Source organism: Gobio gobio, assembly GCF_949357685.1.
Source record: "Gobio gobio genome assembly, chromosome: 20".
Lineage (NCBI taxonomy): Eukaryota > Metazoa > Chordata > Actinopteri > Cypriniformes > Gobionidae > Gobio > Gobio gobio.
The window spans coordinates 43,371,383-43,392,071 of NC_137113.1; the positions used below are offsets into that span (position 1 = coordinate 43,371,383).

General features: G+C 43.9%; 1 protein-coding gene across 1 annotated transcript in view; it reads right to left on the reverse strand.

Moving 5' to 3' along the window:
- Window positions 1-16,445, reverse strand: part of LOC307116986 (integrin alpha-X-like) — a 61,924-nt gene extending 45,479 nt beyond the window's left edge. The window contains exons 1-2 of the mRNA XM_079801617.1: window positions 16,340-16,445; window positions 14,958-15,072 (exon numbers count right to left, since the gene is read on the reverse strand). Of these exons, the coding sequence (XP_079657743.1) occupies window positions 14,958-15,072; window positions 16,340-16,379 (155 nt within the window). The 5' untranslated portion in view covers window positions 16,380-16,445. The remainder of the gene's footprint in view (window positions 1-14,957; window positions 15,073-16,339) is intronic.
- Between the last annotated feature and the right edge of the window lie 4,244 nt (window positions 16,446-20,689).

A 20,689-nucleotide genomic window follows, 5' to 3' on the forward strand; every position in this document is an offset into this window, starting at 1 on the left:
ATTCACATAAAACAATATATTAATTTACAATTTGTAAGACAGTTTTTCTTCACAAAGCCAATATGCGAGGAGGTGTGATAGCTAATGAATAATGCTGGAGATACCTGAGAGGACAAAAGAACAATGTGACAGAGCAAAGGAAATATATTTTTTTGTAGTTTATTTCATTTGGAATGTAGTCAAAGGCCTATTATATTTTAAATGATCAAAAGATTTGACTACACTGCAAAAAATGCTCTTCTTATTTGGTATTTTTTTTGGTTTCCAGTCCAAATATTTAAAATTCTTTAGTAAACATTTCTGGGGGGGGAATCAAAATGAACAAGTTTGCTAAAAAAAAACAATCTATTATCTGCCAAAAATTTATGATTGATTAAACCATAATTTATGATTTATTACACCAATTTATTAAAACACAACAATTAATGAGATTAAGGGGCGGGTCTGGAGCCGTGGGCGGAGCAGGAGACCTGGGCGGGTCTGGAGCCGTGGGCGGAGCAGGAGATCTGGGCGGGTCTGGAGCCATGGGCGGAGCAGGAGACCTGGGCGGGTCTGGAGCCATGGGCGGAGCGGGAGGCCTGGGCGGGTCTGGAGCCTTGGGTGGAGCAGGAGTCTTAGGGCGCCTAGGCCAAACCAGAGCCCCACCCACGTGTGCCACCCCCATGTACACCCAACTTCCCACAGAAACAGTAGAACATCTGGAAGTACCACTTCCAATGAACACAAAAAAATAAAAATAATAGTAAGATAAAAAGAAAAAACAAACACACATTTGGGTGAACCGATGCCCAACTAATGGACTACGTGACCCCGAGAAGAGCGGCAGAACCAATGTCACCACCCACCCACTCCTTTAACAGATTTTGCTATTGCTAAAAAGAACATCAATAGCATTGCTAGATTGGGCAAATAAGTCCAATGTTAATCTTAAACTTCACACTAACAAGTACCTTGAGAATTCCAGTAATGTTACTAACGTCCAGACAAACATCAAGTGCATTGTCACTTTACCCATCATCGTTCTCCTGTGAGGTCAAACCACTTAGAAAGTCTTCAACTTCCAGAGGAGACTTAAAGATGTGCTGGGTCGATCCTCGAGTCAGTTTCAGTTGCGCGGGATACAGCAAAAAAGTCTGGAAGCCCATTTTCTGAGCCTTGTTTGTAACCTCATAAAAAACGCGGCGACGGTTGATGGTGGACGTACTGTAATTCGCAGAGAATCTGATGTCTTTTCCCTCGACTTTTATTGGAGATTCCCTCGACGCTCTGAGGATTCGATCTCGGTCAGTGTAGCGCAGCAGCTTCATTATCACCGTACGAGGCCTGCCTGTGTTGTTAGAAGGGCCAATACGATGGGCTCTCATTATCTAAATTTTTACGCCGGTCAAAGAAGGAAACCATACTGGTAGAGAATCTGAGATGGAGGACATGACATTCGAAGCTTCCACACCTTCCGGTAAGTTCACAATGCGAACGTTGTCCCTGCGGTCTTCCATGTCAGCTAGTTTCTCTTCGTACTCTGCCATTTTCGCGAGACACTTGTCATAGTTTTTCTCCATTTTACTAACCCGGCTGTTCAGGCTGGTATATCTGTCACGTATTTCTCTTACACCGCTAGAACAGCTGGAAAGCTCCGTCTGAATGTTGTTGAGTCTGTCTTGAAGAGTTTTAAATTGCACTTCAATAAACAACTGTTGCTTCTCCATGGCTGATGAAATCATGGCGGCAAGAGAGTCCTCCATCTTATCCGTTTCGTATATTTGTTCACGATTCGCATGCCTGCCGGCGATTTTGCTTGACGTGAGGACATATCGTTGTTGCCAGGTACAAAGTCATAAAAGAATGTCCAAACAATTAGTTTAAAACGTGTAGATATAAATGAATATGAGTGGGTTCGGCGGAGCCACAAAACTAAGCTGCCATCGTACTCTCAGGTCACGTGACCCTCCTCAGTGCCTTTCTCATAGATGTATGTTTGAATGTGTGAATTGTGTGAAAGCAGAAAACTCATATGACAGAATTAGACCAAGAGTGCATTTAAAGAAAGTCCACACATACACACATACACAGACACACAAACAGCTTAGTCTCGGGCTGCACCATACGGCAACATTAAAAAAGAAATTGAGATATTGCTTAGTGCAACTTTCAAATTGCAAAAGCTGCAATTTAATTATACAAATATATGTGCTAGCTGTGGGTTTCATATTGAAGCTTGTTTCATTATTAGTTGGCTTAGTGCACATTATTAACTAGAAAATATTACACAGAATTACACCGGAGAATTCAAATGTCATGAAAGGTTGTTTCTGGTCTGTTCATTTATCTGTGTCATCTGCTTTCAGTCTCAGTACTCGTGAAGTATGACCTTTCAGGTCAGCCCGTGTTCTTGGGCTACATATGTAGGATACAACACTCCTTGTGGAGTAAACTCATACTCCTAGGGAGCATGGCACACGCTGAGTCATGTACGGTTTCCCTGATGGTAAACCTGTGTCTTCCTTTGGCTTTGCCACCAGGCGCTGCATTTGTAAAGCTCCTACAAATGTAGAGCTTTTTTCCATGTGTGATATTTCACGGTTCATGGGATGTACTCCACATGTTATCCTCCCTTCTGTGGATGTGGTCTCTGTAGTGTTCTTTTGGTTGCATAAGAAAGAGAGCCCTTCCCCAGCACTAATTTCTAATTTTTTTACCCCATTAGTCTAAATACACCCAATAGTCAAAAGTCTTGTGAACACATATCTATTGTGTGTTTTGAGGTCTTAATTTTAAAACAAATTTTTTATTTTTTTCAAAAATCATGCATAAACATTTTTCTCTCAAAAATACAAGCATGTACATACATGTTGCTGGAAAGGGGCTGACAGGCTGTAGCAACCTATTTCCACGGTAAGTACGGTCCTTACCCCTACCTCGTGTTTCGGGAATGACGCTGCTTATGTGGGGCATTGGGTAGGTTACAACGTTACAAGTGCACTTTTTCCCAGCACGCAGTAGCTTGCTAACATCTACACTGCCAAAACCTCATAACATGGTTAATTTAGTTGTGGCGTTTTCCATAGTGAAAGATGCGGGAATCTACCGCCGCTTCAATATAATTATGTATATATATATCCTACTTAAATTCATAATCAAAGCCTCAATCAATATTCATCCTCCTATATAATTATTATGATTTTAATGATTATTTCCAGTTATGATTTTGCTTATTGTCATGATCCTGGCTCTTTCCTTTCTTTCTTTTCTCTTTTCTCCCTCTTCTGGTCACACTCATTATTACATTCTGTTACGCACACACATTAGCATTCATTTACTCAATCGTTTTCAGCTGTCTCTCATCACCTCATTCCTTACGTACTCACAGTCTTGTTCAGTATCTCTATCGTTCTCATCTGTTGCCCACTTTCTCTGATTGGCTTCTCTATTTCTTGTCCTTCCTTTCTCTTGTTCTTCGTCGGATTATTGCCTTAATGTTACGTACCTGTTGTTCGATCTCTGTCCTGTCTTAGTCCTGTTTGGTGCATGTTGATTCCTGACTGATTTGATATCACCTCGTATCTGCTCTATTCAAAGTCTCCAGCTACGTGAGTGGTCTACGGTTTGGCGTTCCTTGCTCCTTTTGGACCCAGCCAGTCTCTCTACCTCCGGGGTTTCTCCCATTGCCGTTCCTGACCGGACAGTTCTGTTTTCCTTATGTTTGATGAACTTTCTGTTTGACAACGACATTCTTTTGCTGAGGCTAAACGCCAGAGACTTTCTGTTTGAATTGATATGCCTTGTGGCCACCTGAGTTATTTTGCTCTGAACTGAATTAAAACTTTGTCAAAATCACCTTCTGCTTTTGGGTCCTCATCTCCTACACTTGACAGAATAATCCGACCAAGAATGGACCCAGCGAAGGAGAGTCCTCTTCACTCCGCACTCGAACTTCAGGGAGCTCTACTGGGCCGTCATGAGGAGGAGCTGGCTGCAGCTCGTGAAGCCATTGATTCCCTCTCCGCTCGCATGACTGAGATGGCGCAGCAACTCCACCTTCTCCGTGTAGAGTCTTTGTCTTCTAGTGGTCCGGGTGTTCCAGAGCCCAGAGTCAACAACCCGCCGTGTTATTCCGGTGAGCCAAGGGAGTGTCGATCGTTTTTGACCCAATGTGAGGTGGTCTTTTCTCTGCAGCCTTCCACGTACGCGTCCGAGGGCTCTCGCATCGCTTTTGTCATCTCACTGCTGACTGGCCGCGCCCGGGAGTGGGGAACAGCGGTATGGAATTCTGAGGCCAACTGCCTGAGTCGTTATATCAGCTTCAAGGAAGAGATGCTGCGGGTCTTTGACCGCCCCGGCTTCCCGGGCTCCTGTCCACGCTTCGCCAGGGGAGAGGTTCAGCAGCCGATTTCTCAATTGAATTCCGCACCTTATCCGCCTCCTGTGACTGGAACGAGTCAGCCCTGGTAGCTCGTTTTCTCGAGGGGCTTAATGGCGAGATTAAGGACGAGATCCTTGCTCATGAACCACCGACTCGACTGGATCTTCTTATTGACTCTGCCATTCGCATTGAGAAGCGTTTTGAGGTTCGTCGCCGCAGTCGCACTCTGGATGGATCGCTTTCTTCCTCTCCGGTGCTTTCATCTCCACCATCTCCTTCGGCTGATAAGTCCGAGCCTATGCACCTGGGTGGTCTGCGAATCTCCGCTGCTGAGCGCCAGCACCGCATCTTGGGAGGCCTATGTATGTACTGTGGGTCTGCTACTCATCGTGTCGCCTCCTGCCCGGTAAAAGCCAGAGCTCACCCGTAGAGAGAGGGTTACTGGTGAGCGCTTCAACTTTAGACCGCTCTCATCCGCTGGTTGGGAGATTCCGTTTCCTGCCCGGTGTTGATCGATTCGGGAGCCGAGGGAAGTTTTGTTGATGAGACTTGGGCTCGTGAACAGGGGATTCCCCTCATTGAACTTAAAGACTCCACCCCTGTACACGCTCTTGATGGTAGTATCCTCTCAAGAGTGCGCTTTGCCACTGTTCCGGTGAGTCTCACCATATCAGGCAATCATCAAGAGACAATTTCTTTTCTTGTTTTCCATTCTCCTTATTACCCTGTTGTTTTAGGACATCCCTGGTTAGTAAAGCATAACCCTCAGATTGACTGGTCCAGAGATTCCATTCTTTCTTGGAATTTGTCTTGTCATGTTAACTGTTTGTCCTCTGCTGTTTCTCCTGTCTCTTCTATTTCTGTTTTCCAGGAGGAGCCGGGTGATTTGTCTGGGGTCCCGGAGGAGTACCATGATCTTCGGGCGGTTTTCAGTTTCCAGGGCCACTTCTCTTCCTCCGCATCGACCTTATGACTGTAGTATCGATCTTCTTCCGGGTACCACTCCCCCTCGTGGGAGACTTTATTCTCTGTCCGCTCCCGAGCGCGAAGCACTTGAGAGATATTTATCTGACTCGCTTAACGCCGGTACCATTGCACCTTCCTCCTCCCCTGCCGGTGCGGGTTTTTTCTTTGTTAAAAAGAAGGATGGTTCATTGCGTCCCTGCATTGATTATCGAGGGTTGAATGACATCACGGTCAAGAATCGCTATCCCTTGCCGCTGATGTCATCTGCCTTCGAGATCCTGCAGGGGGCCAAGATTTTTTCTAAGTTAGATCTCCGCAATGCTTACCACCTTGTACGCATAAGGGAGGGGGACGAGTGGAAGACAGCGTTTAATACTCCGCTAGGGCATTTCGAATATCGCGTTCTTCCGTTCGGGTTGGTCAACGCCCCTGCCGTGTTCCAGGCGTTAATTAACGACGTTCTTAGAGACATGCTGAACTTTTTTGTTTTTGTTTATCTCGACGATATTTTGATTTTCTCTCCCTCTCTCCAAGTACATACTCAGCATGTTCGTCAAGTTCTTCAACGTCTCCTAGAGAATCGATTGTTTGTTAAAGCAGAGAAGTGTACTTTCCACGCTCAGTCTATTTCTTTTCTCGGTTCTGTGATTTCCTCGGAGGGGGTTAGCATGGACCCTTCCAAGGTTCGTGCTGTCACCGATTGGCCGGTACCCGACTCGCGTGTCGCCCTTCAACGTTTTTTGGGTTTTGCAAATTTTTACCGTCGGTTTATCCGTAATTTTAGTCAGATCGCCGCCCCTCTCTCGGCGCTCACATCCGTCAAGGTCCGTTTCTCCTGGACTGATGTGGCTCAGATTGCTTTCGATCGCCTCAAATCCCTTTTTACGACGGCGCCTATTTTAAGAACTCCAGACGTCTCCAGACAATTCATAGTTGAGGTCGATGCGTCAGAGGTGGGCGTGGGAGCCGTTCTTTCCCAGCGCTCATGCTCTGACGAGAAGGTTCACCCTTGCGCTTACTTTTCACATCGTCTCTCTCCCGCCGAACGCAATTATGATGTGGGTAACCGCGAATTATTGGCAATCCGTCTCGCTCTCGGTGAGTGGCGTCACTGGCTTGAGGGTGCTTCGATTCCGTTCATTGTCTGGACTGATCATAGAAATTTAGAGTACATTCATTCTGCTAAGAGACTCAATGCCCGCCAGGCTCGGTGGGCACTTTTCTTTACACGTTTTGATTTCTCCATCTCCTACCGTCCTGGTTCTAAGAACCTTAAGCCAGATGCTCTCTCGCGACAGTTCGATTCTCCAGAGGTTGTTCCTACTAACGAGGAGATTCTTCCTCAGGGTATGGTGGTGGGCGCAGCTGTCTGGGGAATAGAACGTTTGGTTAAGCGATCTTTGGCTCATGCCATTACCCCTCGTCTCTGTCCTAGAGGTCTTCTATACGTTCCTCCATCTACTCGTCTCGCTGTTCTTCAATGGGGTCACTCTTCCAAATTATTCGCTCATCCTGGTGTTAGGGGCACCGTCGCTGCCATCCGCCAGAGGTTCTGGTGGCCCTCTCGTGAACGCGACATACGGCATTACGTCGCTTCGTGTGCTGTCTGCGCTCAGACTAAGTCTGGTAATGCACCCCCGGCGGGATTGCTGCGTCCTCTTCCGTTACCGTCTCGTCCGTGGTCGCACATCGCCATGGATTTTATCACGGGTCTTCCTGCCTCTGAGGGGAACACCGTGATACTTACTGTCGTGGACCGTTTTTCCAAGGCTGCTCACTTTGTTCCCTTACCAAAACTTCCGTCCGCTAGAGAGACCGCACAAGTAGTCGTCGACAAGATTTTTAAGATTCATGGTCTTCCCTCCGATATCGTGTCCGATAGAGGTCCCCAAATCTCTTCTTTGTTTTGGAAGGAGTTTTGTCGTCTCATTGGGGCTTCGGCTAGTCTCTCCTCCGGTTTTCATCCTCAAACCAATGGCCAGGCCGAACGAGCCAATCAAATAGTCGGGCGCATCCTTCGTAGTCTAGCTTTTCGCAATCCGGCTTCCTGGTCAGAACAGCTTCCCTGGGCAGAGTACGCGCATAATTCCGCCCCGTCCTCTGCGACGGGTTTATCACCTTTTCAGTGTTGCCTTGGTTACCAACCTCCGCTTTTTCCCTCACAAGAGACGGACGCTAGGATGCCGTCTGTTGAGGTCTTTATTCGACGTGCTAAGCGTACTTGGAGAGCGGTCAGATCTTCCCTTTGCAAGTCTCGTTCTCGTACACAGCGCGCCGCTAATAGGCGTCGAGTTAAGAGTCCTCGGTATTCTGTTGGGCAGAGGGTTTGGTTGTCCACCCTTAACCTACCTCTTCAGTCCACTTCGCGTAAACTGGCACCTAAATTTATTGGACCATTTCGGGTCCTTAAGATCCTCAGTCCTGTCTCTGTCAGACTCAAATTATCTGCCAATCTCCGACGCATTCACCCTGTCTTTCACGTGTCATGTATTAAGCCCGTTACCCGTATTCCTCCTCGTTCGCTTTCTTCTCCGGTTCGTGTTGAGGGGGCTCCCACCTATAGGGTTCGTAGACTTCTCGATGTTCGCCCTCGGGGTCGTGGTCATCAATTCCTGGTCGATTGGGAGGGATACGGTCCGGAGGAGAGGAGTTGGATTCCGTCCCGGGACGTCCTGGACCGCTCGCTGATCGAGGACTTCTACCGCTCCCGCCAGTCCTCCTCTGTTGCGCCAGGAGGCGCTTCTTGAGGAGAGGGTACTGTCATGATCCTGGCTCTTTCCTTTCTTTCTTTTCTTTTTTCTCCCTCTTCTGGTCACACTCATTATTACATTCTGTTACGCACACACATTAGCATTCATTTACTCAATCGTTTTCAGCTGTCTCTCATCACCTCATTCCTTACGTACTCACAGTCTTGTTCATTATCTCTATCGTTCTCATCTGTTGCCCACTTTCTCTGATTGGCTTCTCTATTTCTTGTCCTTCCTTTCTCTTGTTCTTCGTCGGATTATTGCCTTAATGTTACGTACCTGTTGTTCGATCTCTGTCCTGTCTTAGTCCTGTTTGGTGCATGTTGATTCCTGACTGATTTGATATCACCTCGTATCTGCTCTATTCAAAGTCTCCAGCTACGTGAGTGGTCTACGGTTTGGCGTTCCTTGCTCCTTTTGGACCCAGCCAGTCTCTCTACCTCCGGGGTTTCTCCCATTGCCGTTCCTGACCGGACAGTTCTGTTTTCCTTATGTTTGATGAACTTTCTGTTTGACAACGACATTCTTTTGCTGAGGCTAAACGCCAGAGACTTTCTGTTTGAATTGATATGCCTTGTGGCCACCTGAGTTATTTTGCTCTGAACTGAATTAAAACTTTGTCAAAATCACCTTCTGCTTTTGGGTCCTCATCTCCTACACGTGACACTTATATCAAGAGGACCAATAATTGTTTCTTCCTTTATAATTTCTAAAGTTTGTATTTGGTCTCTGAGTGGTGACTAAGGGTCTGTCCTGGTTGTGTGTGTTGTTTCGCAAGAACACTTGATTTCAGAACATGTTGTTGTGTGTTTGGATTTTGGGGGCATCACACACCTCCAACTCGACAGGAATGCAGTAACAGAGATTGCTCATTCAGCCCGGCTTCCAGTTATGAAATAATGGATTTGTCTTTCATTTTATTTTATTTCATTTTATATTTCCTTTTACTGAAACCCTAAAGAATTGTATGTATACAATTGTACTATTGTCTGCCTCTCACTGAGAGAGAAGCACATGCTATCAGCATGTTTTGGTGAGGTGCTTTGTTGATATGTAGTTAAGACTCTCCAACCTTGGGAGAGCTATGATTCTAGGGAGCTTTTGTGTGTGTGCGTTGCATAATCTGTTCAGGCCTAATATTGAAGATGGACATTATCTGCACACGACACCAGACCTGAAGACGCCTTTCTGCAACCTCCGAGGTCAACAATGATCTAATTCTAGTGATGGGGCGACAACTAGTCTACCTAGTTTAGTGATATGCTCTGCTATCTATCCTTGTTTGGAAATTTACCGTGACTGTGCATTTTCTCTGCCAATCAGAATCATTTCACATGGCAGTAATGACGTGGCTAGACCTTGAAAACAGTATAACTGTTCAGAAATTGTATGTACGATAGGTGAAGGCAGGGAGACTGGTAGAGGGAGCGTGGCCTACAAACTCCTTGTGAGACTTGAAGCTGGCTTCTGCTGATGAAACTGCAAACTATTCTTCAGTAAATATTTCTTTAATTAATTACACTCCTGACTCTTGGTCTTCATTTTTCACTACTGGTCCTGGGTCCTAAGCTGTTACCCCAACAATAGCGACATATAGTAAAGGTCTTGGTTACTTTTGTAACATCCTTTCCCTAATGGAGGGAAGAAGATGTTGGGTGCTCAGCACAAACTCGAATGAGTGGAGGCACACAATCTCCTTTTATACCCGTACGTCTGGGGGAGTGTCCTATGAAAATTCCACTCGTCAATTCTCATTGGCTTTTTCTCAATGTATCAGGGTTGTTTGGGGCTCCCAAGTGCGACCCCTATTGTCAGTCCATCGACCCAACGTTTCGTTCCCTCCATCAGGGAGCGGAGGTTACAGTTGGCGGATTGGTAACAATTGGCGGATTGGCTTGTTCGCACCGCAGGAACTGGGAGCGATTTTAGTTGTAGGAACGCCACTTTGGGGGAACCAATAACAAGTATAATTCTTCCCAATGGGCAATGGAGGAAAATCTAAAATCTAGGTATTTTCCATGTCAATGTAGTAGCATCTACACTCACCTAAAGGATTATTAGGAACACCTGTTCAATTTCTCATGAATGCAATTATCTATTCAACCAATCACATGGCAGTTGCTTCAATGCATTTAGGGGTGTGGTCCTGGTCAAGACAATCTCCTGAACTCCAAACTGAATGTCAGAATGGGAAAGAAAGGTGATTTAAGCAATTTTGAGCGTGGCATGGTTGTTGGTGCCAGACGGGCCGGTCTGAGTATTTCACAATCTGCTCAGTTATTGGGATTTTCACGCGCAACCATTTCTAGGGTTTACAAAGAATGGTGTGAAAAGGGAAAAACATCCAGTATGCGGCAGTCCTGTGGGCGAAAATGCCTTGTTGATGCTAGAGGTCAGAGGAGAATGGGCCGACTGATTCAAGCTGATAGAAGAGCAACTTTAACTGAAGAGGCTACAATTTGCACGAGCTCACCAAAATTGGACAATTTTGCCTGGTCTAATGAGTCTCGATTTATGTTGAGACATTCAGATGGTAGAGTCAGAATTTGGCGTAAACAGAATGAGAACATGGATCCATCATGCCTTGTTACCACTGTGCAGGCTGGTGGTGGTGGTGTTATGGTGTGGGGGATGTTTTCTTGGCACACTTTAGGCCCCTTAGTGCCAATTGGGCATCGTTTAAATGCCACAGCCTACCTGAGCATTGTTTCTGACCATGTCCATCCCTTTATGACCACCTTGTACCCATCCTCTGATGGCTACTTCCAGCAGGATAATGCACCATGTCACAAAGCTCGAATCATTTCAAATTGGTTTATTGAACATGACAATGAGTTCACTGTACTAAAATGGCCCCCACAGTCACCAGATCTCAACCCAATAGAGCATTTTTGGGATGTGGTGGAACGGGAGCTTCGTGCCCTGGATGTGCATCCCACAAATCTCCATCAACTGCAAGATGCTATCCTATCAATATGGGCCAACATTTCTAAAGAATGCTTTCAGCACCTTGTTGAATCAATGCCACGTAGAATTAAGGCAGTTCTGAAGGCGAAAGGGGGTCAAACACAGTATTAGTATGGTGTTCCTAATAATCCTTTAGGTGAGAGTATTTCTGCATTTTATTATATTTCTAAGTATTTCCCAAGTATTGATCCAAGATGGCGGCGCGAGTAGTTCGCGAGGCTCTGGGTCTCTCCAGATTCTGCAATTTTGCGGTATTTTTCCTGCTCATCTCGGGTCTGTTCGTTCAGAATAGTTGTGCCTTAACATCGTACACCCGTGGTGAGATTTTGGATATTGGTTTGCGAATTCCCGACAGTTTTATGGACAATCTTCGACTCCTTCCTGAGATCGCTAGGACACCCGAGGCTATGCACTCTACCCGGCCGGGCGGAAGTGCTCGCAGGCGGCGCCGAGATCGTAAACAAAGGCGGGGGGTACGCGGTGGTCTGAGAGCTAAGCTAAGGCTAAAGCTATGGCTATCCCCTCATCGGCTCTCTTTACCCAGTATTTTCCTTGCCAATGTACGGTCGCTAGTGAACAAAATGGAGGAGATTCGACTCAGCATCACACACAGTAAGAAACTTTTGAACTGTAACGTCCTAATCTTCACGGAAACCTGGCTAAACGGCGGAATACCGGACACCGCTATTGAGCTAGCGGGATGCCACACGCTCCGGGCGGATAGAACATTAGATGGCTCCGGTAAGACCAGAGGTGGTGGATTGTGCATTTACATTAACAAAGCCTGGTGCACAAACTCTGCTATTGTTGGGAGTCATTGTTCAGCTAACCTGGAGTTTCTCATGGTTAAATGTAGACCGTTTTATCTGCCGCGTGAGTTCACCTCCACTATTATCACTGCAGCCTATATTCCTCCGGATGCTGATGCCAAGCTTGCTATGAAAGAACTTCATGCAGCCATCAGTAAACAACAGACTGATCACCCGGAAGCTGCTTTTATTGTTGCAGGTGACTTTAATCATTCAAACTTAAAGTCAGTGCTACCCAAGTTTCACCAGCATGTTTCCTGCCACACCAGAGGAAACAAAACCTTAGACCATGTGTACACAAACATGGCGGGAGCTTACGTTGCGACACCCCTCCCCCACCTGGGACAGTCAGACCACATCTCTTTGTTCCTCATCCCCAAATATTCACCCCTCATCAACCGTGTGAAGCCAGCAGTAAAGACCATCAAGGTGTGGCCTGCGGGGGTTGATTCCACACTCCAGGAAAGGTTTCTACACACAGACTGGAGTGTGTTTGCTTCTCAAGCCACCAGTGGCGCTCACACGGACATTGACTTCTACACCTCCTCTGTATTGGATCATATCAATACCACCATTGACAGTGTTACAACCCAGAAACAGATCACCACATACCCAAATCAGAAGCCTTGGATGAACAGGGAAGTTCGACTCCTGCTGAAGTCACGCAATACTGCCTTCAGATCAGGAGATGCACAAGCCTACAGTACATCCAGAGCAAACCTGAAGAGGGGCATCAAAAAGGCCAAGCACTGCTACAAGCTAAAGATAGAGGGTCACTTTTCCAACTCTGACCCTCGACGCATGTGGCAGGGCATCCAGGCCATCAGTAACTACAAACCCCCCCACTCCACCCCCGCAGCCACTGATGTCAACTTCCTGAACGAGCTAAATCACTTTTATGCTCGCTTTGAAAGAGACAACAGAGAAACTGCCACCAAGCTCCAACCCTCAGCTGACCACCCACCAATCACACTCTCCACCACAGATGTCTGCAAGTCACTGAGCCGGATCAGCGCACACAAGGCTGCTGGACCAGACAACATCCCTGGTCGTGTTCTCAGGGCATGTGCGGAGCAGCTCGCTGGGGTTTTTACAGACATTTTCAACCTGTCTCTTGCCCAAGCAGCTGTACCTTCATGCTTTAAACGCACGTCCATTGTGCCAGTGCCAAAACATTCTAACCCGAGGTGCCCTAATGACCGCCCTGTAGCACTCACACCCATCGTCATGAAGTGCTTTGAGCGGCTGGTCCTGGAACACCTAAAAGACTCTATACCATCCACATTGGACTCACACCAGTTTGCCTACCGCAGCAATAGGAGCACAGAGGATGCCGTTTCCATGGCACTGCACTCTGTGCTCACCCATTTGGACCATAAGAACACGTATGCACGCATGCTGTTTGTTGACTTCAGCTCAGCATTCAACACTGTCATCCCATCCAAGTTAATAGCCAAACTTGGAGACCTGGGCATCAATACCTCAATGTGCAACTGGATTTTGGACTTCCTAACTGACAGACCCCAGAATGTTCGTTCAGGATTCACCTGCTCCACATCCATCACACTCAACACTGGTGTACCACAGGGCTGTGTGCTAAGTCCGTTTCTCTACTCCCTCTTCACCGCCGACTGCAAGCCTGTGTATGGATCTAATTCTATCGTCAAGTTTGCGGACGACACTACGGTGATTGGTCTCATCAGCAACAACGATGAGACTGCCTATAGGGAGGAGATCCAGCACCTGGCCACATGGTGCGCTGATAATAACCTGCTCCTCAACACCACCAAAACGAAGGAGCTCATCGTGGACTTCAGGAAAGAGTCAAGAGGCACACACAACACCATCCACATCAATGGAATGGCTGTTGAACGTGTCTCCAGTTTCAAGTTCCTGGGGATCCACATCTCGGCGGACATGTCGTGGACGACCAACACCTCCAGCCTGGTCAAGAAGGCTCACCAGCGCCTCTTCTTCCTGAGGACACTGAGGAAGAATCAGCTCTCCTCGGCTATCCTGGTGAACTTCTATCGCTGCGCAATAGAAAGCATCCTGACCAACTGTGTGGCAGTGTGGTATGGGAGCTGCTCTGTTGCGGAGCGCAAGGCACTGCAGCGGGTGGTGAAAACTGCCCAGCGCATCACAGGGACTCCACTGCCTGCCATCGAGCACATCCAGAGGAAACGCTGCCTGCATCGAGCTCGCAGCATCCTCAAGGACTCCTCTCACCCAGCCCACAGACTGTTTTCTCTCCTGCCCTCCGGCAGGCGTTTCAGGATCCACCGGACCAGGACCAGCAGACTAAAGAACAGTTTTTTCCCCAGAGCTGTCTCTTTACTGAACTCAAACCCCCGTTGATCCACTTCCCTCATAAACTGATAACTCTCCTACCTCACATCCACCTTCACTTTGTTATTTGCACTACCGACTGTTTATCACAGTAACAACTGTTTACTTATTCATTTTGCACTACCACACCGTAACTGGATTATGCTCATTTGCACTGCCGACTGTTTTTACAGTACCTACTGTTTACATTTGTATTTTGCACTGTACTTCTAACTGTAATATGCAACCACTTTCCACTGCACTTTTACACTTTTTTCGGATAGCTTCTGTCCATAATTTATTGCACTACTTTAATCGACGGCCATATTCATCATTTTAGCCTAACATATCATTGTATACCTCTATCTGTAAAATTCTGTTTATAGTAATAGCCATCTGTATATTATATTATATTCATAGTACATATCCACCTGTAAATTCTGTTTATAGTATTAACCATCTGTATATTATTCACCTGTAAATCCTGTTTATAGTAATAACCATCTCTCTATTTATAGATTTATTTATATATACTCAGTACATATCCATGTCCTGCACTTATGCAAACGTTGTATATCCTGCACTTGCTGCTATTGCACTTCTGGTTAGACCTAAACTGCATTTCGTTGCCTTGTACTTGTACTTGTGTAATGACAATAAAGTTGAATCTAATCTAATCTAATCTAATATAAAGTTCTCTTTAAAACAAAACAAACTATCACAGTAAATCTCTTGCTGTCTTTTTCCCCCCATTATCAGTAGTTGTGTTGATCTCACCTTGCCTCCTTCTGTATGATCTTATAGCCAAAGGAAACATTTTGGCTCTGTGAAGGTGCAGTGAAAGTTTTCCAGGTTACAGGATCAATGTTAAAAGCCATCACCGACTGAGATACTAAAGTGTTCAGAAGTGATACAAAAAAAATGAAAAAGTGATTAAAAATACTGAATTAGTAACAAAATTGTAATTTGACATTTCAAATTTGACATATTTCCATTCCTGTTTGCTGATTGGTCAGTACAGCGTTGCCGCCATGCTAAAATATTAATATGCTATAGTAACAAATGGCAAACACCAGTGATATCGCTGTGTGCAGCACCAATAAAGGCCTTTATGTAAAAAGACAACATAACATTTTTTTTGTAACCATTAAAAAAAAACAAGAAATGAAAAATAACTCGAGGCCATGCTACACTGAATATAATCATTGTGCCTAACAAAAGATTTAGTTTGTTTGGTTTCCTCTTGAAACAGTAATAGTGTAATTGTTTTTCATACAAATATATTAATGTGTGAAAAGCTGTCATGTGCATTTAGGTGTTGTTTATGCAGTGCTATTTTCATAGATGCATTTCCCCCCCATGTGTGAAAGCAGAAAGCTCATATGAAAATTACAGGGCATAGAAGGAAGTTCACACTTATTGCAATTTGTTCTTGCCTTAAAATGACTTTTTTTATCATCCATATCATATGTCTGGTCATGATATTACATTTGCTAGCAGGTTTTGAACTTATGATGTTGTCTAAAATGATGTGTTTAATGTCTTATATAATGTAATAAGATAACATTAAAAAGAATTGTAACCAATGTTTTGTAACCAAAGCACATAAGAGACAGACCAAGATGGGCATTTACAGGAAGTTAACGCTTGCTGTTTGTTTTTGCCTTAAAAGGACATTCTTCATCCTCATCTCTATCATATCTGGTCACAATATTACATACGTTATAACATTAGAAAGATTGTCAAGATTTTTTTAATTAGATGTGTCTAATGTCTTATGATCAACAGTGTCTCTCAATGTTGAATATCTGTAAAACTAAAACTGTAAAAGCTTTACACTTAATTCCTATGACACACTGTTTTCTTCACTCATTCATTTATTCATGTACAACATGATTATTGCAATGCATTTTGCACATAGTTAATTTTTTTTATCAAATATTGAGTATAAATATAATGTAAAGAAAAATGTACCAGGTTAGAACATGGAACTAGTTACATTTATTGCCACTCACTGCTTACAGTTGTACGAGAAGGAACAAAAAGGTTTAAGACTTGCCCACACAAGAAGGCTTAGGGTGGACATAAACAGCTATTGGGGTAGTGACGGTGTGTTCAATATAACAAATAATAAGTAATAAAAGATAGAAATATCTCACCATAAAAGATGCACAATCTGATACAGAAGTTCTGGTCCATTATAACCTGTCAAATGTAGATAGCGAGGATGCATGAGGTGGGACAGTCAAGGCACTAAATGAAAGTGACGATGAGTCCTAGCTGTGGTTCATAGATGTAAAAAGGGGTGGAAGCATCAAACTAAAGAGGAAATAACAATTCATTATGTGTCTATTTTTACATTCTACATGCATAGAGGGCCTGTCCAATGCCCACACTTGTGGCCTTTGCACCAGACCACTTGTCTACTTACATGATGTATTTCCTGTATTTGGCCTAAGTTTTCAAGTATAGGTGTGAAGACTGTAAGTGTGTGTAGAACATTTGATAACCCGATGATTACCACACTTATAGTGTTGCAAAAAATGCAAGTGTTTACAGAGCTTTATTTCAATTTTCAATAAGTTTTAAAATAATCTTCTAAATATCTGTTCAGTATTCCCTATGTAACAGAAGACACTATTTAAAAAATGTAGTGCTTATAATTAAGTAATAAAAGACAGTTGCAAATGTACAAAATACATATAGCCTACTCCTCTTTGCACCAATAAAACTTGCAACACTTTATGTTTTTCTACTGTGATGAGTCACGTCATCTTATTGGCTGGTTGGAGTGTAGTTGGTGGACCAATTGGGTGATAGTAACTGCACTATTTAGGGACCCTTATTTTAACGGGTATGCGTGTGATGTGGGGTGCTTCTCTCTCTCTCTCTCTCTCTCTCTCTCTCTCTCTCTTATCAGTTAAGTTAAGCTTTTGGCTATAATTTCTTTTGGGTGTTTCTTTGTTGTTATTTTCTGGTTATTTGCTTGGTTTTGATTATTATTTTTGTATTCTATTATTGTACTTGTGTTCGTTTTTGTTTATTTTCCTTTTTTTTTGTATGTATTCATTGTAAAAGTTTGTTTGTTTGCTTATTATTCCTTGATTTAATGCTTTAGCGCCAATCAGGTGCTGGTTTGTTTTGTAGGCCTATGTGGTGTCCTCTGGAGGCCTGAGAGTCCGAGCTGCAACAATAACTGTATCACTTTGGCTTATTTTTATTAATTGTTATTTTCTTTAATGTTTTTCTCTTTTTTTTCCTGTGTGTGTGTGTGTGTGTGTGCGTGTAACTGGGGAGGCTAGCTGCTTCCTTTTGCGGTGTTTCACAGTGTGCTGTGTGCTGATACAACTTCCCTGGGTGTGCATGGTGTTTGCTTTTGTGTGAATTGAGGTGGGTTTTGGATGACCTCCGAGTTGCAGCTGGCCTGCCTGGTTCCCACTAATCCTGGCCCTGGGTATTATAATTCTGCCATTGTGGGAGTTTTAAATCCGTGCTTGTGATTTTTATAATAAAGTTTATATTTTGTATTGCTACTCACGTCTCTCTCTTAATTCCTTGCCTTCAGTTGGTGGAACTTATCTGTGTGTCTTTTAATGGGAGTTATTTTTCCCTGGCCTCCCACCAGGGTGGCGTAGTCGGGTAAAATTCAAATGGTGATTTAACTTCCCTCACCATATAATCTCTGCCACACTACCAAATTATATTTAATATCTAATTTAACTTACAGTGGAATGTTTTCCTCAACATCTCGTGATTATGGGGCATGCGAGTTCCCAAAAATGGGAACAGTGTGGGTTTAGTGTGTACAGGGCAGTGCGCTTTGGCATTTTTAAGACATGGGACAGTCTTGCGCACTTACTTCTGTTATGTTCCTCCTTTCTAGTCTAGGGGCAGGAAAGGAGGGAAACAAAAAGTAGCATGGAGAGAATGAGAGAACTGCCGTCTCCAGGTCCCAGGGCAAATAAAAATGCTCACTGACACCAGTTTCAAAATAAACAGATTTATTAAACAGTGGGAATTAACAGAAAGGTCTTCAGGGGCCTGTTTCAATAAGGAGGTTCAACCAACTCTGAGTTCAAACTTGACTTACCCTGAGATGGGAAACTGAGTTTTGGGTTTCAGAACAGCTGAATTGAGGTAGTTCAATCAACTCTGAGTAACTGACTCTGAGTTAAGCGTGCGTACCACGACTATGAAAAGTCATGATCAATGGAGCTCCGAAATTACAATTCACCATGGCAACAGCACCCAACAAAAAGACGTCTGCATACTTCCGGGTCAAATTTAAGTTTAATTCTTAATTATTGTTATAATATCAGAGGTGAAAACTGTTTATTGGGTTACTTCCAGAGGTTACAACAAGATGTTATCAAGTGAACATCATTTAACCTGATTTCTACACCACTGACCTGCAATCCTTTAGCCTGGTTAAAACCAGACCATTCTCAGTAGTAACTGAGTTATGGTCTGGCAAAGCTTCATAGACAAATCATTTCCAAAGGGGCGTCACCAACGGGCGTCGCTCAAATGCCTCTCTGCGCAATTGGATGGACCTCAAACCAATCAGAGCGATGAGGGAGATGACGTATGCAGAGCGACGGAGAAACATCTGACTCTGGCCGTTTCTCAATATGCGTTCTTGTCTGTACTTGTGTTCTCAAATAGGAAATGTCCCCGGTTTCCATTTCAGAAATCTGGTCACCTTACCTAAACCACATATTAATGTTTAATATATTATTTTAAAAATTTAAACGAAAAGAGGCAGGGTATGTTTATACTTCGTTTTATTATAAATATATAAGATAATCAATGTAGGCCTAGCTACGCGTTGCCTGAACCACATTCGTGTGGCTATTATTATGTTTAATTGAATTAAATTTTTTTTATGAAATGAGGCAGTGGTGTTTTATGACATATTTCGTACGCGAACTTCTGACTTGCGTCCGTGACTTACCAAGTTTGACTCCGGAGAACGAACTCCCGAGGACGGGAGGATAGTCCGCCTTCTCTTGGACAAGCAGCGTTCTTGACAGTATCACTCAATATATATTTGAATATGTAGTGCAGGCAATGCATATTATCTTCAATGCATGTTTATAACAAAACGAAATATAAAAAAACTCAGCCTCTTTTCGTTTACATAAAAAAAACACACACATAATATAGGCATAATATAGGCTATGATTATCACTGTAATAAATTAAATATGACACAAAACACAACCCCGTCTCTTTTTGTTAAATGTCAGTTTATGTGTGATCATCAATAGCAATTATAAAAGTATAAGTAAAAGTTATAAGAAGCAATACAATAAATAAAGCAATTCAGTCAAAGTCAGCGCTAGGAGACTAACGTTACAACGGTAAAGTTTAATATCTTAAAAATATAAAGTTATGAAACTTCACTTTGCCCTCAGACAAAACGATCTGTCTAGGAACAAATTATAGATTAATGAGAGCAAAGATCAGCCGTTAGATCTACACAAGACGAGACGGTTTAACCACTACAGAGACATCAGAGCCAGCGGCAGACGGCAGAAGGACTGGCCGAGGAAAGGCGCCTCTCGGCGGGCTCAATGATCGATTGAGCGCCGCTGAACCACTGGAGCTCACAACTCCGAAAACGGCAGATCAAATTTTTAAAAAGGCGCTCTCTTTATAAATAAACCACAGATTTGAGCTTTAAACAACTACATTCACGCCTGAAAAGGACTTAAAACTATATTTTGTAAAACATTAACACTACCAGAGGGCTCATTCGTTTAGCCACCAAAGGGCCAAGCTGGTATCAGACTTTTGCCGAATCCAGTCGGTAAGACAGCGATAACATCTTTTTTAGATATGAAGGCTTCGAGTGTTGTTCTTTGCTCGGGTTTTAACGAAAAGGAAAAGTTAAATCGCTTAAAACAGACGCGATAGCTGATTCGAATGTGTGATGCTTCAACGTCGCTGCGCTGTCGTCATCGTGTAAAGTCCGCCCCAACGTTTCTAATTGGTGCCGTGATTTCTAGGGTTTAGAAATGGGCTTGAATGGAATGGGCTCTTTGCCAGACTACTTGCAGAGCAAATCTAAATTTGCCGGAAGTTGTCTGGGTTTTCCCAGGCTAGCAATCCTTTGAAACTCCTCTTTGATGCTCTCATGGGTTTGTGCCCAGGAAACTACACAAACATATTCAGCAAGCGCTCACGTGAGAGTGAGGCAAACTTTCCTTACCTCTCTGCATACAGCGGCCTTACTAATATGCTCTGCATCCCTGATATTATATAGAAAACTATCATTAAAACATGGTACTGCTCAAATATGCATGTGGATATAGCAAGAAAAAAAAATCGGCTCCTTACATGATTTTAACTCCTTACAAATTATTGCAACCTCCTCATCTACAGGATGCTATTTTTGTCACTTTGACAGTGTCCTCTTGATGAAAATATTTGCAGTGAATGAATGTACCTGCATTGTAAAAAAATGCTTTCATTTTGTCTTGTAATTTCCAGTCAACATATCTAAAG